The following is a 24727-nucleotide window of genomic DNA, read 5'->3' on the forward strand; positions in this document are numbered from 1 at the left end:
AACTTGTAATGGGGAAAACTATGTAAATAACTATAGTTTAATAGCAATGCATATATTAAATGTGTATTTTCTCTGCTGTCTTATATGAATTTATGCATTTGATCCTCACACAAATTCTTTAGCTATAGCCATAGTTCATCAAATCTACAATGCCTATAAGGCATCATTTTAATGTAAATTGTAAAAAGTACCCCAATATCAGAGATAGAAGTGTGGAAAAAGGATATTAAATTCAGCTTAGTCTAGTATAACCATATTTTACAGATGAGGAAACAGGCACAGGGAAGGATGATTTGCCTGAGAATGCAGAATTAGTCAGTGGTGAAGTTAGGACTTAAACCAGGAAGTTTGGCTCTAAAACCTATGTTCTTATTCACTGCTTCACAGTACCTTCCATAAAGGAGGTATAAATGAATTATAGGCCAAGTACTGTGGGACTATGGATTATTAATCAAATTGGTGGTATTATGAAAGGTTTAGAGGAGGTGATTGTTAAGTTGGATTTAGAACCATGAGTGAGATTTGCTTAAGCAGGGGAGGAGAAATGAAAGTAGTGAAGTTTTTTTTGAAAGTTCATGTAAAACTTAGGTGGGCATGGTTTTACTATCCTTCTCAGCTCTCCAGGGCCTCTTTCTGTTACCTCCAAAATTCCAGATTACCCATGTTTGCCTTATCTGCCAAAAATTCTCTATAGTTATCTATTGCTTCTGTACCTAATAACTTATTTTTAGGGCAGCTGGTGTGATCATTTATTACTTATAAGATCACAGCACAAGCAATGAGTTAATCAGTTGTCTGATTACCTCTCTGCTAGAGATGAAACCTTTAGGTATAAGTATCTACACAGTTTAGTTATTATATTTTGTAGCTTCTCATTCCCATACCAACATTTATCTGTCTAAAAAGATACTTTACTGAATTCTTACCTTTAATTTGTTACACAATAATTTGTAACTTGTTACTGAAGATAAGTGAAATTCACTAAATAACAATTTATTACAGGGATTGGATGTTGGGTCCAGTCTTATCTGTCAGAACATAATGAAATAAATGATGTATACTGGTTAGTTCACACAAGTGTCATTGAGTCTTAACTGCTTTTTATTCTATTCTATATATCTGCCTTGCTTAAAAAAAAAAAAAAAAACTTTAAGTTATTGGAGGAAATTACATTTGCATAGTAAAAGAATTTCTTTACAAAAGAAAGCACTCAACATAGTAATAATAGCTAATAGTTACTATGTGCCAGGCACTACTAAAAGTACTTTTGCATATTAATGCATTTACTGCCCATAAAACCATAAATACCTTTATTTCCCCCATTTTGTAAATGAGGAAACTAGGGTTCAGAGATGTGCTGAGGTTAGAATTTGAAATCCAGAAGTTTGCCTCCAGAGCCCACACTTATTATTTTTCTGTATCTCTATAGTGCTTGTAATAGCATTTTTGCAGTCTTTTTGTTAATAGGTAATAGACTAATGGTCTATTTAAAAACTGTAGAACAGCCCTGGCTAGTGTGGCTCAGTGAATTGAGTGCCGGCCTGTGAACCAAAGGGTCACCAGTTGGATTCCCAGTCAGGGAACATGCCTGGGTTGCAAGCCAGGTCCCCAGCAGGGGGGCGAGTAAGAAAAAACCACACATAGATGTTTCTCTCTCTCTTCCTCCCTTCAACCTCTCTAAAAATAAATAAATAAAATCTTTAAAAAGAAGATTAAAAATATTTTTATTTTCAGAGAGGTTGAAGGGAGGGAGAATGAGGGAGAGAAACATCTGTGTGTGGTTGCCTGTCACATGCCCCCAACTGGGGACCTCGCCCGCATCCATTGAGCCACCCATTCAGGGCATGTGCCTTGTAAAATTATATGACAGACTTATACTCTGGCCTTAAAAGGCTTTGGAAGTATTTTACTTACCTGATTCTAAAGATCTAATTTGAATGGGGATAAAGTAATAACGTTTATAACATTGTTACTCCTTGCTCAACTTCTCCAACCCTTTCTGTAATAACTTAGTTTCTTGTAAAATATTTGAATGTCTTACTGGTCCAGATTTTATTAACCTTTGACTAATGAGTGATATTTAATAGTGATGATTTTATTCTGTATATTAAGTTCATTGACAGAACTTAGAATTTTTAGGATTCCCTTTCAGACCCTAGTGTGGTTCTTCATGAATTAGGTAGGTGCTTAATAAACTTGAAATTTAGTTTAAGTGAGTCACAGAAAACTGATGAACCATTGACACGTTTCCAGCAACTGTCACTATCTGGAACACCTCTGAGAAGTAGGAAATAAGTAAAAATGCTCTTTAAATGGAAAAATCCAGAGTAAAGCTCATATACTTTTACTTTTAGAAGCATGTCAGCCTCTTGACACCTCGTAAGTGAACTTTTTAGTAGCAATTAAGCTAGATTTAGTAGCAATTAGGTTTTAGCAAGTTTCCAGCAGACATTATATTATTGAGGTAATTCAGGGAGATACTAGGTGTAGGTAAGGAAATATATACAGTGATGGCAGTGGAGCAAGAGAAAAGACGAACACTAAAATCCAATGAACTGTACTCAGAAATCTCCTGAGCCCATTTGATTTTTGGAACAGATTGATGTAATATGCACTTGAACTTTTCGTAAGGCTAAATTCAATACAATGTCTCTGTCCTTTAAAGATTGAATTTTGATGATAATCAGGAATTTGATGTAAAACATTTGGAGAAACATTCTATTAAAAGTGATTTGCAGTATTTTTTGGTGTATAAAGATGAGATTTTAATTTATCTTGAGATATTTGCTTATATAGGATACTTTTACCTTTGGAACTGCTAATTAAATGAAGAATTAATGTTTTCTAATTTCACAGACCCTGGTTGAGACCAAGTAACTATAAAACAATTTTGTCATTTTAACCTATCCATATGTGTAATCTTTGCTTTTGTGTTATCAACCATGAGACTATTTAAGAACACAGGTTCTGGAGTCAGATCTATTTGAATCTCACTTTATTTTATTAGTTATGCAGCTGTGGACAAAAATAACCTCTCTGAGCTTTAGTTTCCTCATATATTCATAAATAGTAATTGAGTACCTACTGTGCACTTTGCACTGTTTTAGGAATGAAGAATACATCAATGAACATGATAAGTCAAAAAAAAAAAAATCCCTGTCCTTTGGAACTTACATATGAGTTGGGGGAGACTGACAGTAAATAACAGAGCGTGTTAATAGTACATGTTTTAGAGTTTTTCTAGATTAAGTGAGGTAATACATATAAAGTTTTCTATCTGATAGTATGGAATAAATGTGGGTATCTATCATTTTTAGTGTTTCTCAATCCTGACTTCACATGAATAGTCTTGTGTTGGCATAAAATTTAAATTTGTTGGCTATATTACTCATCTCAAAAATTGATAATGAGCAATACTTTATTGGTGACATTGAACATTAATTTACTCTGATACTGTGAAAGGGTATAGAGGAGTAAAGAGATAGCAGTTAATCTCATCATGTATGTACTCTGCTTTCCTTTACAACAGCCACCAAAAAAGGCATCTAAAAGAGAAAAACCTAAACAGAAAGCCACTTCTAAAAGTAAAAAATCCGTAAAGAATGCTAATGTGAAAAAGGCAGATAGCAGCACCACCAAGAAGAATCAAAACAGTTCCAAAAAAGGTATGTTAGAAATACATTTTCAGCAACTTTAAAGATATAATATATGCTGTAACATAGTCTTTAATTGTTTAGAAAATAGGTAAAGGGAGGAGAACATTGGGGAAAAAGTAGTATGCCCATTTTTTATGGTTTATAATTTTTCAAAATTGACAAACTTCAATGTGTTTTGTAGGTGCAGTAATTTATAGTGGTGATTTATACTTTTTTTAATCTAATAGCCCTTTGAGAATCTGATGAATGCTTATAGAATCTTTCCCAATCTAACTTGCATGCTAATTCACTATGTAAGAAAAAAATTTTTTTCACATGAAATTAAATACTTTACTTTTAGAAAGTGAATCTGAGGATAGTTCAGATGATGAACCTTTAATTAAAAAATTGAAGAAACCTCCTACAGATGAAGAGTTAAAGGAAACAGTAAAGAAATTATTGGCCAGTGCTAACTTGGAGGAAGTCACAATGAAGCAGATTTGCAAAAAGGTAATTGGACGGATGCTTAGATCACTTTTCTTTTATTTGAAAAATCCTTTCATCTATCCTTCAGTTTGAAGCCAGATTCTTTAATGCACTCATTCATTGAATACATATTTACTGAACTACCACATGCCAGGCACTCTGTTACAGGAGCTGTAATAGCCATATTAAATAAAAGTAAATCAAAGCCTCTGTTCTTTGGAGTTATTTCATAAATCGGCAGTAGAATGCATACCATGAATAAAGTGCTATATTCCAAACTGCGTAAGAAACTTCCTTTTCCTGATCTGGAAACTTTTATTGATGCCTCCTTAGATTATGTTAGTTTTACAAAGCAAAATCTTAGGGACCACCTCACTGTCAGTGTCACTGTAATAAATGAAGTGTTATAGATTAGGTTCTTAGCTCAGACTCCTGTGAAGTTCTAATACTTCTCAGGAAAGGAAATGATCTAGTCTTGAATATAATTCTATACCCTACCTCAATATTGGGAGATTTTAGAATCTAGTTTCTTATGGTAAAATGAAATAAAAATTTGCAGTGTATCAAAGGTGAACTCTCTATACTTTTTAAAGGCATTTATCTCTTTGGGTTTTTTTTTTTTAAATTCATTCAGCACTTACTGAGCCTGTACTACATATTAGGCCCTGGGACAGAAGTTAGAAGTAGAGCTAGAGAAGACATTACTTCACTTTAGGGGGCTTACAGTCCTGTGGAATTGAAGGACAGTTGTTTTAGTAATTAGAGTACAGTGTATGAGGGCTATGTTAGAAGAGTGGAGGACGTACTACTACTGCACGGTGAACAAAAAGGACCTACTTGGGACTGTGACAGAAGGGCTTAGGGAGAAATCTGGAAAATCACCTTGACAGATATCTTAGAGCATTAACTGTTCCATTTAATTGAGGAACAGTTGACACATTCACAAAATATGACACATAATGACTGCAGGGCATAGTAATTAGTTTAATTTGGCGGAAGACTAGAGTTGGAAGTAAGTCTTCACAGAAGTTAGAGAAAATACTAGAGCTTTGCAGTTGTAAACTATACTATGTTACAGGATTTGGTTTTCTTCCAGAAACAGGGAATCAGGAGGTTGGGTAGGTTATTGAGAGCTATTTGGCAGGGGTGTGACCCAATCAGGTTTTTATTTTTTAGAGTCATCCTAGACACATCAAGGACAGACAGGTGAAGAATGAGATGAGAGACAAGCAACTCATTCCATTTCAGAGTCAGAGTTACAGGATTGCCATACCCAAGCCAGAAATCAAGAGAGCCTTATCACAGGTGGTTTTAATGTGGGTATGAGGGCTTCAGTGCATTAATCATAATGGGGAACAGAACAAAAGGTGTACTTTTTGAGGAAAAGATGAGTTTTGTTCTAGAAATTTTGAGATGAGATGCTTGGAACATTGAAGTGGGAGAAATTCTGAACATTAATTCTCCAAGTTAGGAGAGAAACTTAAAAAAACTAAACATGGCCTTTAAACAAATGAAAACATGCTTAACCTTCCCTAGTAATGAGGAAGATACAAATTAAAAGGTAATCTTGTTGCTTATTAGCATGACAAACAATGAGGAATTAATAGTTTTCATGGTTGGCAAGGATGTAGGGAAACATGCTGTCATGATCTTAAGATTAACAGCTTTAAAGAATAATTAGTATCTTAAAATTTAAATTGTTAATAACCTTTAATCTACCAATTTCATTTCTAGGCAAATACCCTTTGACCTAGCAATTCCATCTCTAGGTCTCTATTCTAAAGACATAATTACATCTGCACAAAATGATTATGGTAATCTTTGGCATGTCTAATATTGAAAAATCAAAAACACTTAAATGGCCTTCAATAGGGAAATGGTTATACTGGTAACCACGTCCATATTTTTGGAATACTATGTAGCAGTTCAAGAGAACATGCTAAAACCTTCCAGCTGTTGTCAAAATTTTAAAACGGAATATTACCTTATGTAAATACAGAAAAAATATATTACTCTTTATACATTTGTGCATAAAATCATTTTTTAAGGAAGGTCTAGAATAATACACAGCAAATTGATAACTGGTTTCCTCAGAGGGAAGAGAGCGATCGGGGCAGAGTAGAGGGAAACTACCTCTGTCCCTTTGGATGGTCTTGTGAGTACGTTACTGTAATTTTACAAAGGGATTATTCATAGTACAGAGAGGTCAGGTGAGAAGGACTTGAAGGGGTTTTTTGGACTTTGCAATCAGGAGATTATTGTTCACTTAAGAGCAATTTTAATGGATAATAAATGAATAGTGAGGAAAGTGAATGAATTAAAGCTTCTCTTTGAAGCATCATTCTTTAGAAGGGAAATAGTAGTTAGATGGTCGGGGGTGGATGTAACTTGGTAAAATTTTTTAAGAAAGAGAAAGTACAAGCATGTGTTACGCTAAGGGACAGTGCTGGGAAAGAAGCTGAAGATCCAGGAGAGTTAAGGGATGGCTCTCTGCAGAGGGAAAGGAAATGAGAAGTTGATGTATTCAGGTACAGATAAACTGGGGGGAAAGTTACGTAAGAAAGTTGAAGAAATGCATAATAGCAACTTCTTGGCTGAGAGAATGTGTAACACTTGAGAAGGGATGAAAATGCCATAGACAGCAATTGCTGGGGAGGCTTTGACATTGAATATTACAGACTTAAAATGGGATCAGTCTTTTCAAAGTTAAATTTTTCCACAGCAGTCAACCATAGAAATGTTGGTAGTTAGACCAGTTCAGGTTTGGAGTTTTGTAGAGAATGAACAAGGGGCCAACATTAAGAGTAATGTAAGTGATTGACTATATTAGCAGGGATTGGCAAAGTGTAGCTTGTGGGCCAAATCTATCATCTTACGTTTTTTGTTGTAACACAGCCATACCCATTCGTTTAAGTATTATCTATGGCAGCTTTTGTGCTACAGTGGCATAATTGATGTGACAGAAAATGCATCACTGGAAAAGCCAAAATCATGTACTATTCTCGTCCTTTAGAGAAAAGTATGCTGACCTTGAACTATATACCACAGGAGTGAAGTTGACAGGGTACATATGGAGTCAGGACTAGGAGTTACTGAGAAGTAAAGCAGCAGGTATCAAGTTGATAAAAGAGGGAAGTTTGGAGTAAGATTTTAGGAGTAGATGACTGCTGAGTCCTCTCAATGATTTAGCTTTGGGGAGGGGATTGAGCAGTGAGTGAAGTGTGAAGTACACCAGAGTTCAAGTTGAATTTTAAGTAGTTGGCTGATACAACAGAAGAAAGTAAGAGTATCTCTAAAAAGTAACTGACAGATAACCTGCCAATAGAAAGAATTCAGTCCACTTAGTTAAGATCTGTCTAGATGTTTTCCTCACCCATGTTGTTCATTCAACTGATACTGCCAGTTTAAAACACTGAAAATGTTTGCATGCTAGTTTATTTTCTGCTCTCTATACAGTATTATTAAAACTACTCATTTGCAATGGAATTCTCTATGAGTACTGTTAGAATATACATGCAGCTTTTGTATATATCATACATTTCTTTTTTTTTATCCAAAATAGAGCATTATTGGAGTTTTAAATATATTTTTAACATTGTTTTTCCTTTTCACTACAGGTATACGAAAATTACCCTGCTTATGATTTAACTGAAAGAAAAGGTTTCATAAAAACAACTGTGAAAGAGGTAAATACATTCACCATTTCTAAAAGTTTCTAACTTCAATAATTTTGGACATATGAGACAAAGGAAATGTATATTAAATATTGCATATTTTTCAAAATGTATGACTAGCCCTGGCCGGGTAGCTCAGTTGATCAGAGTTGTCCCGATTCACCAAGGTTGTGGGTTCCCTCCCTGGTCAGGGTGCATACAAGAATCAAGCAATGAGTGCACAGAAAAATGAGACAACCAATCAATCTCTTCCTCCTTCTCTGTCCCCCTTCCTCCTCCCAGCCCTCTAAAATCGGTAAATTTTAAAAATGATTAAAAATACATGAATAAATATCACATCTGATCCTCAAATTTCCTCAAAATAGATGGGGGAAGATGTTTCTTTTCATTCCCATTTTAGAGCTTAAAAATAAAGCCTGCATATTAGTGACAGAACCTGACCTCAGGCGAAGAAGATGTGGGCTCAGTCTACTGGGCATGTCAGAGGCATTCACACCACTGCTTGGGCTCATGTTTCTGTCCACAAGTCAAAAGCGGGAGAAAAATCAACACAGCTCTAGTTTATATTGATCTCAACTGATTTCCCAAGGTCACAACAATAAAATAAAGTTTAAAAATGAAATAGGTTTTCTGACTTGTATGTACCTAATACTGTATGCTGGGGTATGGGAAAATAATGTTTCTCTTTTATTACAGCTAATTTCTTGAGATAGAGGACAGAGACAGATGACTTGTTCCATGGACTTAAAGGTCTGATTTATACCATTATACCAGCAAAGAGAATGTATTTCCTTTTATAAATCCTTGCAAGCATTGTGTTGATAGGATTTTCTGACTTTTTTTGTCTTGAGTCTTACGTAAATTTGAGTTAGCCATTTTAAATTGCATTTCTGAGCAGTTTTTAGTTTAAAATTTTGCATGGCAGTTATTGTTCCTTGCTTTTATAGTTGTATTTTGTACATTTTGGGTTTCTTTATATAAGGTTCATAGATTCTTGAACTGTTGTTTTCAGTGCAGTCAATATTAGCTTGTTTAGGACATACTTTAAATTAAGTAGAACAGAAACTATTATAACTGGCATTTATACATGCAGAGACCAGTGCAGTATTTAGTATATGAAATATTTTGAATACGACACATCTGTCATTGTAAAAATTCAGTGGCAGTGTATTCATCATATAAATATACAAGCTTCAGCTGTCCGGATGACTAAATTGGAACCTCTTCTGCATGTATATGTATGTCAGTTTGTCAGCATGACAAAAGTGACAGATGTTATTTTTATACTTTCAAAAACGAATTTGTTGTATAAAAAATTTTTTAAAATTTCTTTTGTGCAGATCAATTTTTAAACACACATAGGTAGGTATCTTTACAGTTATAAATTGTGAAATGTCAGTGTTCAGCCAGATGGTATCATGGAGCGGTAAAAGTCAGAATTCAGAGAAGAAAACACTGAAGGAACAGCTAATTCTCTGCTTTGCCTGGAAAGTGTCATCAGTTTATAGTTTTAGTGTCGACTCTGCAACAGTGTCTATGGACATATTTTATATTAAGGACAGCCCCAAATCAGAACTTCAGAAATTTGGAAAAGAGTGGGATTAAGTACAAGAACATTAGGCTCATAGTAAATGACTGATTTTTATTAACTGCTTTTGCGCATATAAAATACTGGTATTCACAGGAAACCTGCACCTTTATAATTATGACAAAAAGTACCCAGTGTTAATGCCAGAAGATAATGTGTAGGCAGTAGTTGGTATCTCTGACAAAGTATTTCTCAAAACTGATAATAGACTTGTTTTTAACATTAAAGAAATTTAATGTATTTGTGGAGAATTAGAACTGTTGGGTTTTTTTGGCTAATCAGGATTCTAGGTGATCAACATGTGGACCACCCTGAATGAAACAAATTTGTTTAAATTGTCTTACTCAGTTTATTAAGTAATCTTTGAATTTTAAAATAAAACATGCTGTTTATGAGAGAATTGGTCTTTGATAAACCACTTGAGTGTTTAAAAATATCTTTGCATCATAGAACAGAAATATGTAAAAATATGTTGACTGTTAATAGGTATTCTCACAGTTTTGACTTGTATCTTGATAAAGTTGTTAAAACATTAAAAAAGGTACACTTCATACAAATGAGTGGAATAAACTAAATGAGACCTAAGGATTTGCCTTTGATTTTAAATATTTAATTTGTTCTTATAAACTTTGTCAATAAAAACAACAAACAATGCTTTTTGTCTCTTGCATTTCATGTCTTGACTGCTGTTTTTATAGCATTTCCCCTCTACGTGAGGATTTCAGAACATGGTTTTTAAATGGATTTAGCCCCATAGCGTATAGAGAGCATTCTTCAGTTATAACTGACCACTTTTACTATTCTTGAATAAATACACTACAAAGAAATCGCCTGGGAAAACTGGAAGTGATTCACAAAAGTTAAGGTTAACAATTTACTTGAAGAGAGAAACAGTAATGCCTATGACCTGAAAGGTCTAAAGAGGGTTTGGAGGTGAATGCATTGAGTTGGTGGGTGTGAAAGTTCGTGATGAAGACGTTAACTATCTAGTAATGCTACAATGCGGAGTATATTTGAAAAACATCTAATTTTTATTAAGTAGTTTTACACAAGTAGCTGTTCACAATCTGCACTTAAAACATTGTATATTCACAGCTGCTTAATTACAAAATCTTCAGAACAATGAAAAACATTGAGAAACTCAAGAATTTAAAAGAAAAAGTACCGTGGTTCCTTAAGAACAAAATGTCAGATGTAGACACTTGAGGTGAGAAATGAGGATTTTTTTTTAAAACACACATCTACCATACTTTATTCAGTAGGTTTTCCCTTTGTTTATAGCACAAGTGCCCAGAGACTAAAGTAATAATTTACTGGGAACCATTTCAAACATACAGTATTTTGCATCTATCACTTAACACATACTATTCTTTAAATGTTTCAATACATAACACTTTAAAGTAGAATACTTCCCAAATAGTACCAACAAGTCTCATCAGATAACCCAAATATCAACATTTCCCTGTGTTAATTCTGAAACTAATATGCTATATTTTTCTTTCATGGAGAGGGAAGTATGTCTTAAGTTCACCACACATTCTTTGCATATGATACTTTGTATTTATAAGCTGACTTTAAATTTTAAAAATACCTAATATTTTGAAAAGTGGCTTTAACCCCCTTTTTTGAGTCCTTTTTTTTTAAGCAGACCAATATAACTGAAAAAATTATTCAAAGACTTTAAAACAAAAGCACTTAAGTTAACCATATTTTTACCTGTAAACTGAAATTTCTTGGCAGGATAAGCATCCTGAAGACCCTGAAACCAGTGTCTGTTTTAAATGATAATTTTTTTGGTCATGAGTGAAAAAGAACATTTGCCATGTTCTCAGGCTTTTACAATATGGCTTATAAAATATAACATTTACCAAGAGATCACAGTTTTCCAGTGGACCTGCCTATGGAATACTGAAACATAATACTGTGAGAACTATTCCTATAGCTGAATCAGTTATTTTTAAGAGGCTTTTATTAAATTATTCTGACAAGATATTTTTGCTAGTAGTTGCCAAAATTAAGGCTATTTAAAGTGTGCCATCTGCCCAAACTTGGCTCAAGGAAAAATAGCCCTTATGGTCTATGTCTAAAGTATGAAGACCACACTCTTTACCCCATTTTCAATGGTACAAACTTGTACTGTTTAAGAATTGAAAATTTTGCTCTTTTGCCAATGAGTACACAGATCTAAAATGTTTTGTCACAAAAGATACCTGAATTTAAATTTCTTTTGAGTACCCAATAGGAAGTATAATATAAAAGAGTCTAGAAGCTTCATTAATTTTTTCCTGAAGAGTTTGTGCTCTATCCAAAAAGGAAAGATTTCTATCTAAATTTTAAGTAAAAGCTCAACATTGGAGCTATATAAAAACCTTAAGGCTCATTGGCAAAGACAGTGATAAACTGCCAGAAGAAAAATACATGGCTGTATCTGTTTGTTTTTTTTTTTAAGTGATTTCTGCTTAATTGGCTTGGTTTTTTAATGTGTGAAAACTGACCAGCCAAACAAAAAGTCGATTTTAAAGAATTTCCAACCATTGAAGAATCGTATCCAAGGTTTTAGTTTAAGGTTATATTGTCTTACTCTGAAATCCCAGAGATTTAGCACTAGTTAGACTTGTGGGAAATGCAATTAAATATAAGTGCTTATAAAGTGATTTTTAGGGCTAATGCTTTCAGAGTGGTAACATGGGTTTACATTATCAAACCACCTTGGAAACATTTCAATTTTGTTATCCAAAGAGGGTTTTGTTGTTTGACTTTATGAAAGTGAGGTTAACGTGTTTCAAACTTTCCCACTTGGAGTACCAAAGAAAGCTGGGTCCAGGCAAATTCTATTTAACATGCTGCAATCTTGCTTGCTTCTCGAACGCCACTCAAATATGCCCCTGTAACAGTTTGTGGAAAATGTCTGTTTGTTGCCTGTAAAAAATAAGTGCACAATATGAGATCATCATGTATAAGGAATTCAGGTGATATGAAAGGTAATACAAGCTTATGCATTCTTTGGTCCTCCTAATGAAGACTAGTGCCACTCCTATGTGCTCATGTTAACAGTACTCACCCATCAAAGCACATGACCTTTTCTGGTTATCTTCCATGCTTTGCCAAATGCATTCATTCTACAGTTTATTCAGCACTCCTGTAAAGTACTGTTTGGCATTCATAAGGTACTTAAATATGCCAGGTACTGGAATTACACACAATGAGTTAAGTCATAGGGCCTCTCCTCAGACAAGTAATCTAGCTGTTAAATCAGCAATAAATGAAACGAGCACAGAAAGTGAATCACAATTCATCCTTAACTGGTGTTTTGCTAGATGGGTGGAACAGAAGGACAAAGCTGAGGTCCTCAGAGGACAGACTAGTTCAGCAGGAAAGGAAAAGTCAAAAGGTTGAGGTCCATCAATGGGCCAACCTCACTTTCAAGGAGGTTGTAGTGGGAACAACAGGCACATCTAGAAAGGCAAGTAGGCTTGGGATGTGACTGTGGGAAAGAGTAGCTGGAATGGAGTGAGCTGGTCAGAGGAAATGGAGGAGAAGAAACAGTTCCATGTGAACTTGTTTAGGTTCTATGTCACCTAAACTGGTGGCTGGGGTGGAAGAGAGGTGATGTGGATCCTAGATATGACAAAAACTTCAATAAACGAATCAGGTCAGCAGGAATACAATTATAGTAGGAGAGAGGGACATTGATAGAAACCGCAAAGAAGTGGGTTTTATAAGTAACAACTATCAAAGCAGCAAAGCAGAAGAGGCTCTACACCCTGCTCATGACCCAGGGCGCAGTAGCCTAATACAGCCATCTCTTGGAAGCAGTTGACAGCTGTTGCCTGGCATGCAGCCCTCATGCTCTGTTCCTACCAAGCTGGCTCTTCACAGGCCAAGGAGTAATCAAAGATTGCTGGGTTTTCATTATTTCCTTTGTAAAGATTTTATTATTTTTAGAGAGAGGGGAGGAGAGAGAAACATCGATGTGTGACCGGTTGCCTCTCACATGACCCCAACCAGGGACCTGGCCAGCAACCCAGGCACGTGCCACACCTGGACTCAAAACGGCAACCTGTCAGTTCACAGGTCGGCACTCAAAACCACTGAGCCACACCAGCCAGGTGCTGCTTTTTCAATGATTGTCTTTATGATCATTTAAAAATTAAGAGAAAAAAGTAAAAACAACTCCTTAGAGAAAGCTAGAAGACCTTGGTAATCCCAAACTATGATGTACAAATTATGACCTGAAAGCCTGCTGAGAATTCACTTTACCCTGCTAAATTTGGGGACTAGGGCAGGACGGGGTGATAACAAAAGCAAGCCAATTCACTTCAAAGAATCCTTAAAAAATCTCAGCCACTGGGGACATCAGGAACCATGAAGGCACAAACTGGGCATGGGTGAAAATGCAATTAAAGGCCGTAAAGAGCATTCTGGTCCCTCACTAGGTTCCCCACTCGCACCCACTATACCCCTCCAGGGGATCTGAGGGAGAGTAGGGGTAAGGTGTCAAACAAAATGGGGATTAACGTCTTCATAATTAAGAAAGGCTTCTGGCTTCCAGAATGGCAGGAACTGAGCTTTCACCATGCAAGTGACAGAAACTACATGTTCCCACAGAAAAGAGTGACAGATACTGATTTGGGGATTCAACCACCAGTTGGTGAGCTTACTAGAGCTCTGTTGGCTTTTTAAAAATGACTCACTCAAAAAAATTAAAAATAAAAATGGGTAACTCAAATCTGAGCAGTCAAGGATTGGTTATTTGGACATGTAAGAGGCACAGGCCAAAGGAGATAGGAACTCTGAGGAGTCATGCAGGAAACAATTACAAAGCAAGAAGAGGAAGATGCCACAATGAGATAAACCGAGAATAAAGTGCTCATAAAGTAAAAGCCAAAATTTTAAGTCAGTGTCAAGTTTGGAAAATTTCCCCACCACAAAACTAGAATAAAAAGGTGAATAACAGCAAAGAAAATAAAGTCAGATAATGTAAGAATTCCAATATTTGTAATAGGTGATCAGAAATAAAAAAGTGAAAATAAAATCTAGGGCTGAAGGACATGCGTTTCTACATGTAGGAAATTTAAAAAATGGCATAGAAAGGATTGGAAATCAAAATAACAGAACAATTCTCAACAGAGGCAAACTAAGAAAGAAGGCCACTTTGCACCCATTAGGATGGCTGTTACCAAAAACAGGGTTGCTGAGAATGTGCAGAAATTTGAGTTTTGTGCCCTGCTGGTGGAAATGTAAAACAGTTGCTATGGAAAACAGTGTAGTGGTTCCTTGAAAATTTAAAAATAGGATGAGTATATGATCCAGCAATGCCTCTTCTGGGTAAATACCCAAAAGAAGTGAAAGGTTCTTGAAGAGATAACTGCACACCCATGTTCACAGCAGCATTGTTCACAACAGCCAAAAAGCGGAAGCAACTCAAAATGTGATGGATACATATAGTGGAATATTATTTAGTCTTAAAAAGCAAGGTCATTCTGACACATGCTACAATACAGATGAAACTTGAGGACATTATACTAAGTGAAATAAGCCAGTCGCAAAAGGACAAATACTGAGTGATTCCACTTACATGATGATGTACCTAGAAAAATCCATAGAGACAACAGGGGTGGCTGCCAATGGCTGGGGGCGGAGGAGAGTTGTTTAATGGGAACAGAGTTTCAGTTTTGCAGGATAAAAAAGTCCTGGAGAAGGACAGTGGTGACGGCTATACAACAATGTGAATTTATTTCATGTCCCTTAACTGTACTCTTAGTTAAGATGGTAAGTTTTGTTATGTGTGGTTTATAACAATTTATAAGTATTAAAAAAAAAGAGAGGAATCTAAAAAATCAAACTGCCAATCCCAGAAAGGTAAGGAGGAGCTGTTCCCAGGAGGAGAGCTCTGCAGTGTCCAAGAGATGGACCAGTGCAGACAGGAGCAGACGGACGAGGATACCAGGAAGCTGTGTGAGAGTGGGGGGAGCACCGTGGCTCAACAGTGAGCAGCCTCTCCCTAGCCACATCACAGAAACCCTGATACCCACCTCACTGAAAGAACTATGTCATGAAGAGACTAAATGGGCTACGTCTTTAACCTAAAAGGAAGTCAGCAGATAATGTCTAACTTGTTAAATCAGAAGACAATATAAATATTTTAAACATGAAGTATATTCCAGAAGAAACATCAGAAAGAGTTAAAAATGGTTGCTCTAGGAGTATGAGGAAGATGTTGAGAGAACATCTGTTGTTTGTTGTGAAAGTATTTGACATTTTAAAAATTCTGGACATATCACTTTAATTAAAAGAAAGTAATCAAAATAAAAATAATTGGGTTCAGGATCATGATACACACCTCACCAGCAAAGAAGATGGTTCCTTGTATTTCTTCAGCAATGATATCATAGGCTTCACCGCTCCCACCTGTCTTCACAAAACTGTATGCCATCTGGATCCAGGGGTCTGTGCTCCACCGAGTGACAAAATACTTTGTGGGATCTGGGACTTCCTATGTTAAGTTGAAGGAATCATTAAACAGGATCAAGAAGGGACTTAGATATCATGCAATCCCAAGTATAAATATGCAGTTCCCCCTCCCACTAGATATTAAGTTCATTCGCGGCACATTCCTCTGACCCCCTTATGACTACCCTGTATCTGTGCATCTTTCTCTATCTCCTGCCCCAGCTCTGCAACCTCCCTCGACACAAGTCTCCTCACTTTACAGTTTACCCTTCTGCCAGACACACATTCCCGCCACCTACATGAGGCCATCACTACCAGCTAAGAGTTGGGGCATTCCTCTTCCCACAGCCTAGCCTGTGCTGGAGAGATGGAGGGAAAAGGCTCTCTGGGCCAGAGTAGGGAAGGGAAGGCTAGAATTCTTGGATCTCAAGGTGAAATTCTCTACAGGCTCCTCCAGAAAATAGATATCTAAAGATATGTTTCACACTCCCTAAATTTCAAATCATTTTGTAGTCTAGTCTCTGACAAGCACACCATAAAAGTTATTTCTATAGCAGGAAATTACTTCTATAGAAAGGAAAGAACTATGTCCTCAGTTCTAAATAACTAATTTGAAAACTAATTTTAGGACAAAAACCCAAAACTAGGGACTATAGTGAGATATAATGGCATCACACAAAATAAGCAATGCCCCTGAATGCCTCTTTCTCTAAGTAACTTTTGAGTTATTTCACTTCTTTCAACTTCCGTTCCTTTATTTGAAAAAGATACAAGCCATGCCATTTATAATTCTGCAGAGACTGTGACATTTAGTAAATCGGCAAATAAAAAATACCTTGAGCCCTGGCTGGTGTGGCTCAGTGGATTGAGTACCGGCCTGCAAACCAAAGGGTCGCCGGTTCGATTCCCAGTCAGGGCACATGCCTGGATTGCGGGCCAGGTCCCCAGTATGGGGCACACCAGAGGCAACCAGCAACCACACATTGATGTTTCTCTCCCTCCCTTTCTCCTTCCCCTCTCTCTAAAAGTAAATAAATAAAATCTTAAAAAAAAAAAAAGGAAGGAAGGAAGAAAAGCAGGAAGGACACAGACAACACAGAGGGGTGACCATATGAGGACACAGCCAGAAGGCAGCCATATGTAAGCCAAGGAGAGAGGCCTCAAAGAACTTAAACCTGCCAGCACCTTGATCTTGGACTTCTAGCTTCCAGAATGGTCAGAAAACAAACTTCTATTGTTTAAACCAGCCAGGCTGTGGTATTTTTGTTATGACAGCCCTAGCAAACTAACCCAGGAACTTAGGTGGACAGTTAGATACTGAAAGAAAGAATAATGTGGCCTACTGCCTTGACTCTCTTCACGCTCGGTAACGACGGCTTGCTTTGGCTTCCACCACACTCGGAAGGGCACACCAAGGCGGGCCTGGCCTCCTTTCAAAGAGGGTGTCTGACCTGCTCCTTGAACAGCTCCCGGAGTGTAGTCATGCACTGCTGCAGCACCTGCTTGTCCTCCAGGTTCCTGAGGGAGGCCACCGCCTCCCCGGCAACCACTGACATCAACACACTGTGCTTTTTCTGGACACACAGAAGGGAAAAGCAGTTGACACTTTTTGCTTTGCTACAAAAGCCTCTAAATGCATGGTTCCAAAGAGACGACCTCAATCTCACAAATTAAATTTCATTATTTCCTATTGTCCCCTACGATTTCAATCACCAGTCCATTTTCCTCATATGCATTATTCATCTGTACATTTTTTATTGTTCCATGTTGAAAGAACTCAGGAAGCAATGTAACAAGGCTGAGAAGGGAAGTCTATAGAGAAAACAATAGAAAGAACTTTCTCAAATGGTAAAGAAATTTTGCTCTAGGTTCCCATGTGAAACCTTTTAAGATGTTTCTTGGAAAGGAGACAAAAAAGAAACAATTGGGATTCTTTTGCATGACGTCAGCATTACCATAGCCTTCAAGTCGCAGATATGTCTGCCACTCTTCATTCCCCACCAATCACATCTACCAACATTGAGATCTGCCCTCCCTTCATATCCCGCCTTTCACAGCACCACTGAGGACCCTTGGAGAGTACTCTTCAGAAAGCACTGATTGCTGTGCTGTTGTGGATTCTTCCTAAGAGGAAGTCCCTTATCAGCCTGAAAGTTCCCACAAGTGACTAATTTATTTCTCAGGGAGCAACATCAGTACTTCAAGAAAGTATGGCAGACACTGGTGCTCCTACGCAATAGGAAAATGTCCCAGTCCAAGTATCCTCCCAGAATACAAACGTATATCTAGAGTGTCCACAATGTCCCTTAGTTTCTGAGCTTGACTTATAAAAAATTACCACATCAAATTTTAAACTGCAATAAGGAAGTTCAAACCACATTTCACCAATGACTTTACCTGGGGATCCATGTCATAGAATACAGCAAAAAGCCCTCGCTTGCTGGCACTAGGAGGAACATGCCCAAAAAAGTCTGCCCCTTGAACTTTATTGTCCCAAAATCTGTAAGGAAATTGCAAGGCTATCTGGAAAGTAAGCAAGAGAAAGATGGTTAAGAATTTTTTGAATTAAAAGTACAGCAATCTCCAAGTAGCAACCTATAGCTCTTAACTAAAACTTCTTAAAAAGCCAAAAAGAAAAAAAAAAAAAAACAACCCTTACCAGTCCCTTTCCATTTTCCCATCTCCTTTCTTCTCTCCATGAGCATCTGACCTTTTATGTCCCTCAGTCCCGCACTCCCACCAACAACCTCTAGGCTAATCTGAAAATGCAAAGCATTCCTGAGACATGGTATTTGAAGCTTATGTCCATAGGATAAATTCTGACTCCTCATAGGTCCGCCAGTATCTACTGCAGCACGGGCAGAGTCTGCTGAAAGGGATTTTAAAGGCAGAGGAAGTAAAACATTCTCCTCCTTGGGGCCAGTTAATAGAGGTAGAGATGGAAAGCAGAAAAGATTTGTTTAGTATACCACGTTCAAATTTTGAATAAGATTTATCTTCCTAAAGTTGAAATTTATAGACCTCAGCCAGCTCTCTTCCTTATGTTTTCATAATATCCTTTTGTATTGTGTAGGAACAATTATTCAAATGAAAAGGAAATCTTCAAATTTTATTTCGATTCAAAGGTTACCCACTACTTCTCAGTGTCAGGAGCAAAGGAACTCCTGTCATCTGACATCAATCTCTGTAGTTCTGGGGCTTAAGTAATCTAGTCACCTTTTCAATGATGCCTGCACCTAAGCTGTTGATGGCCTTCATCTTCTTGTCTGACAGTGGTGGATTAAACTGAATGGCACCTTTCTGCAGTAAGGCCAGTGGTACAGTGACTAATACCTGTGGGAAATAAGTAACAGTTAACACACAAGCAGCAACTGAGCCTAATACAACAACTCAGTGCATGCATTTCCAGGAAAATCTCGGTGAAGAACATCGCTCCCTACTGCCAGTTAGGAGGCAGTCAACATCCCGTGTGGTTCTCTTCCTAAGAATGAGGGCGGCCATGTACAGCCATGCAGATTGTTCACTGCACGAGGGTGCCTGGCAGGGCAGAAGCGGCTTCCACATGGAGGAACTTGCAGAATGTCTTGATGATTTACAATAATCCCAGATTAAGAAGAGTCAGCAAGTCCCAATCCTGAAAACCAGTGCTATAAGAAGAATGTACCTAAATATGGAGTCAGGAGAACTAGACTTGTTTATTCCTGACACTTTATAATGTGTGGCCAAGGTAATACCTGCCCTAGTAGCCTCAAAGGGTTGGGGGAATGCCTAAAACAAAAACCCTTAAAATATACATCAATGTGCTTCATAAGTGGTAAAGCACATCACAAGCACTAGGAATTATTACAATTTTTTTTAAAGGAGGAAGTAATTTACTGCAGGGTCCAATGGCCTACAGATTCATCTAGTTAACAGATGAAGTCACAGATGCTAACAAGGCCTTCAAGAATGACTCTTGAAAGTCGCATCATAAAACCAGACCATCAAAGAAACTTGCCATCTCTCGACACAATCAGGAAATTCCTGTCTCCAGAACCATGTGATCATTGCCACAATCAGGAGCCACTGCTCCTGCTACCAGAATCATGCCACTGTATAGAACAACCTTCTTCACCAGCAAAATGGGTTCCTCCTGCCCTGAGTCTTGACTCCCTTGCAGTTAATGGACCCCTACTGTCCCTGCTGGAAGACCCAACTGCTTGACCATTATGCTTATCAGCAGATGCAGCAGAAGTTAAGTAAAAGTCAGACTATACCTTCCAAATCACGCAAGTGCATCTGAGCGACTAAACCATTTCTTATTGAGAGCCTCAGCTGCAAAGGAGTCCGGGAAGGGGTGTGCATGCGTGTGCGCACACACTTACGTTCTGTCATCTACAATACAAGATAACAGGAAGATGGACTGGAATGAAGCTGAATGCCAAGCACCAAGTCTACCATGGCCTTCATCAAAGATTTAGTGTATTTGGCTTGAACCCCAAACTCCATGATCACAGGAAGTTCGGAGTTCTTCCTGGGACTTTGTCACTGTTTACTGCCACAAGAAAATTAGAAAATTTAAAAATAAAAACATATACTCTATCCTCAGTCTCGTTATAGAAAATAACTACCATGCAGGGCTTCCAGCCAAGATGGAGGGGTAGGTAGATAGTCTTTGCTTCCTCACAAAACCAAAAGAAGGACAACAACCAATTTAAAAACAAAACACAACCAGAAACTCAAACTGTGTGGAAGTCTGACAACCAAAGAGTTAAAGAAGAAACATTCATCCAGACTGGCAGGAGGGTCTGAGATGAGCAACCAGGGCAGAGAGAGGGCATGGCAAGGCAGTGGCTGGCAGACCAGGCAGTCCCACATTCAAGTGAGGATAAACCGGGAGGACAACTGGGGAGCGAGACAGACCATGCAACCAGGGTTCCAGTGCAGGTAAATAATGCCCCCAAACCTCTGGCTATGAAATCCTGTGGGGGTTGTAGCAGCAAGAGAAACTTCCAGTCTCATAGAAAGAGTCCACTGGAGAGACCCACTGGGTCCTAGAACATACACAAACCCACCCGCCCAGGAATCAGCACTAGGGCAGCACCTGAAAGGGCACAATATACTTGCAGAGTGGGCAAAGTGACTCTAAGAAGGGCAGGAGCCCAGCAAGCAGCACTGTTCCCTCTCTGACCCCTCCCTGACACACGGTACCACAACACAGCGACATGGGTTGCCCCACCGTGGGGAATACCTAAGGCTCCACCCCTTACTGCATAACAGGTACACCAAAACAAAAAAAATATGGCCCGCAAGAAAGACTGGATCAAAATTCGAGAAAAAGTACTGAGCAATGAGAAGACAGCCAACCTATCAGATGCAGAGTTCAAAACACTGGTAATCAGGATGCTCACAGAAATGATTGAGTACAGACACAAAATAAAGATAAAAATGAAGGCTATGCAAAGTGAATAAAGAAAAATATATAGATAACCAACAGTGAAGGGAAGGAAATGGACTCAAATCAACTATTTGGAGCAAAAGGAAGAAATAAACATTCAACCAGAACAGAATGAAGAAACAAGAATTCAAAATGAGGAGAGGCTTAGGAACCTCTGGGACAACTTTAAATCTTCCAACATCCGAATCATAGGGGTGCCAGAAGACGACAAAGAGCTAGAAACTGAACACTTGTTTGAAAAAATAATGAAGGAAAACTTCCCCTATCTGGCAAAGGAAATAGACATGCAAGTCCAGGAAGCTCAGAATGTCCCAAAGAAGTTGGACCCAAGAAAGCACACAAGATACATCATAATTACATTAATTATTAAAGATTAATAATTAAAGACAAGATTAAAGACAAGGAGAGAATCTTAAAAGCAGCAAGAGAAAAGGACACAGTTACCTACAAAGGAGTTCCCATTAGACTCTCGGCTGATTTCTCAAAAGAAATCTTGCAGGCAAGAAGGGGATGGAAAGAAGTATTCCAAGTCATGAAAGGAAAGGACCTACAGCCAGGATTACTCTATTCAGCAAAGCTCTCATTTAGAATGGAAGGGCAGATAAAGTGCTTCCCAGATAAGGTCAAGTTAAAGGAGTTCATCATCACGAAGCCCTTATTATATGAAATGATAAAGGGGCTTATCTAAGAAAAAGAAGATCAAAACCATGAACAGTAAAATGACAAATTTACTACTATCAACAACTGAATGTAAAAAACAAAAACTAAAACTAAGCAAATAACTAGAACAGGAATAGAACCACAGAAATGGAGATAACATGGAGGTAGGAGAATTAGGGAAAAGATACAGGGAATAAGAAGCACAATTGGTAGGTACAACATTAGATGGGGAAGTTTAAAATAGCATAGGAAATAAAGAAGCCAAAGAACTTATATGTATGACCCATGGACATGAACTAAGGTGGGAGATGGTGGACAGAGGGGGGTGCAGGGTGGAGGGGAATAAAGGGGAGAAAAAAAATGGGACAACTGTAATAGCATAATCAATAAAATATACTTAAAAAAGAAAACAGCTACCATGTAACAAAAAAATTACTCTCTTGGATATATAAATAAAAACCACAAGAATATAAGATCTAGAGATTTTTCTTATCAACAACAAAAGTTTTCACAACCAACAGCCACAAGATATAAACACTCTGGTAAAGAACTAAAGGTAGATCTCTGTGAAAGCAATGTAAATTGAATTACATTTTGTCAAATGTTTATCTGTTACCTATAACCTGGGGAAACTTCCAATTCAAACTGTGTGATGTGTGCTGACAACCATAAAAATAAAAATATTTGCTTTCACCATTAACAGCTGGCTTTGAAATGCAGACTGGAGTTCTGCCCTGAAATCTCGGAGAGCCAGAATACAAAAGAAGGAGTAAACGTGCTGGCTCAGGGTCTGCAGAGGGTGACTCAGCAGGATGAGTCTAATGAGCACGTTATCCCGGATGCCAGAAGGCCAAGTTATGAAATACCAGAGGTTCAGCCATTCACTGACTTGCAATTTTAAAAAGAGGGACTAAAAAACAATTTTCCCTGTAGGAAGATCTTTAGAGATTAGCCTCATTCTCATTCGGGGCTCACGGACAAGGGCACTCTTGCCCAGTGGTTCTCCACTCCGGCTGCATGCTGTCATCTCTTGGGGACCGTTACAAACACGACCAGACCAATTCAGAAAAAATCCCTGTGGGGTGAGGTTTTGCAGCCTTTCTTTTAAAGCACCTTCTGGGTGATTGTAATGTGCAGCCAAAACTGAGAACCACTATTAGTCCCAAGTCTATAGGACCACTACGAACTACCCAGCTAGTTAAACGCAAGACTAATATGAGGACCCATCCTCTGGACTTGTCCACTATACCCCGTCTTTCCTTTTGACATGCAATCCTTTATTTTTGTTTGGATATCAAGGACTGTGAAATACTTTAAGATCAATGAAAAGCATAAAACCTAGCTAGTCTAGGAACTAGTGACAGTTCATCAATTATACTTTTTGGTAGTCATTTTAGATATTATAACTAAATTTAAATAAACTTTATGGGGTTGACTAATCCCCACCTCCCCAAGTAAGCACCTTTGTTTACAACATTACAGAAATCTCAGTATGATTTCATATATTACATCACAGCACCTTTCACTGTCCGTCTACTAACGTGGTTTATAAAAAATTCAAATAATATAAAAGTATTTCTTCAGTTTCAAAATGAAAACATAGAGCTTTCTTGACATGAAAATTGGTTCCATGGAAAAACAAACAACAACAACAACAACAAAAATACCAATTTGGAACACTCAAAGTAAAATGGTTCTTTTTTTAATGCAGGACTTCTCAGAGCCTTAATATGCTCCTATTTAACCCGAACATAGACTGTAGTATACAATACTTTTCAAACTTATGTAGCCAAAGAATTTATTTTCCTGTTCTATTCTCAGGACTTATGTTGCATAGAACCCACTTTAAGAAACCTATTCAGATTTCTTTTTTTTTTTTCTTCAATTTTTATTGTTATTCAATTACAGTTGTATGCCTTTTCTCCCCTTCCCTCCCCCCCACCCCAGCTGAACCCACCTCCCTCCCCCACCCCCGATTTTGTCCATGTGTCCTTTATAATAGTTCCTGCAATCCCCTCTTCCCACTGTCCCCACCCCACTCCCCCCTGGCCACTGCTAGACTGTTCCCAACCTCAATGTCTCTGGTTCCATGAATGATACAGTGTTCTATTAGTTAAATCGGATTTGCACATCTACCACACATACTAAGTGGACATACATAACTCTTCAGAAATCAAACAAGGCGTTCCAGGAAGATACCAAAGGCCCCCTTCCTGGTGGAAAAGGCTCTTTTCCCTTATTTCCGGGCCCCTGAAGCACCTATTGAAATTCTGGCACCCACCTTTTGTGCTGTGTACCCTGTCCCATCTCTTGTGGTAACTTGTACTTCATCTCCAGAATAATCGATACTCTGTACCTGCTCAAGAAAAACAACTATAAAAAACATGATGGGACCATGTGATCCAGGACCTTCTGCAATTCTGTATGTCAGTTTACATCCCCAAGGCTACAGAAAATCATTTCCTGGCAATCAAAGCAACAGTTACAGCCTATTTCAAGGAACTATCACTCAGCCATTAAAATGTATAAACACGATGTCAAAATATGGAAAACGTTTATAATATAGTGTAAAGTATAATATACAAAATTGCCTTTATGGTTACAACACTGTACAATACAAAAGCACAGGGACAAAAATATGAAGGGAAAATTTTAAAGTGAAAATAACTGCTTTGGGTCAGGGATGTTGTGAGCAACTTCAACATTTTATTATTCATGAAAATGCATCTGTGCCACTACTGTTTCCAAACATTAGTAGCTGCGTAACTGACATGGATGATGCTACAACCATACC

General features: G+C 37.7%; 2 protein-coding genes across 6 annotated transcripts in view; one reads left to right on the plus strand and one right to left on the minus strand.

Moving 5' to 3' along the window:
• DEK (DEK proto-oncogene) overlaps nt 1–10037 on the plus strand; it is a 29788-nt gene extending 19751 nt beyond the window's left edge. For all 3 annotated transcript variants that reach the window (XM_053920446.1, XM_024565410.4, XM_045199503.2), the window contains 4 exons: nt 3530–3665; nt 3997–4145; nt 7739–7807; nt 8492–10037. In XM_053920446.1, the coding sequence (XP_053776421.1) occupies nt 3530–3665; nt 3997–4145; nt 7739–7807; nt 8492–8503 (366 nt within the window). In that variant the 3' untranslated portion in view covers nt 8504–10037. The remainder of the gene's footprint in view (nt 1–3529; nt 3666–3996; nt 4146–7738; nt 7808–8491) is intronic.
• Nucleotides 10038–11585: 1548 nt separating this feature from the next.
• The window catches only part of KDM1B (lysine demethylase 1B), a 50469-nt gene continuing 37327 nt past the window's right edge, over nt 11586–24727 (minus strand). For all 3 annotated transcript variants that reach the window (XM_024565383.3, XM_045199474.2, XM_045199473.2), the window contains 6 exons: nt 24215–24289; nt 19053–19169; nt 18234–18359; nt 17288–17410; nt 15727–15879; nt 11586–12302 (listed from right to left, as the gene is read on the minus strand). In XM_024565383.3, coding sequence (XP_024421151.1) covers nt 12219–12302; nt 15727–15879; nt 17288–17410; nt 18234–18359; nt 19053–19169; nt 24215–24289 — 678 coding nt within the window. In that variant the 3' untranslated portion in view covers nt 11586–12218. The remainder of the gene's footprint in view (nt 12303–15726; nt 15880–17287; nt 17411–18233; nt 18360–19052; nt 19170–24214; nt 24290–24727) is intronic.

The sequence above is a fragment of the Desmodus rotundus genome, chromosome 3, assembly GCF_022682495.2.
Source record: "Desmodus rotundus isolate HL8 chromosome 3, HLdesRot8A.1, whole genome shotgun sequence".
NCBI lineage: Eukaryota > Metazoa > Chordata > Mammalia > Chiroptera > Phyllostomidae > Desmodus > Desmodus rotundus.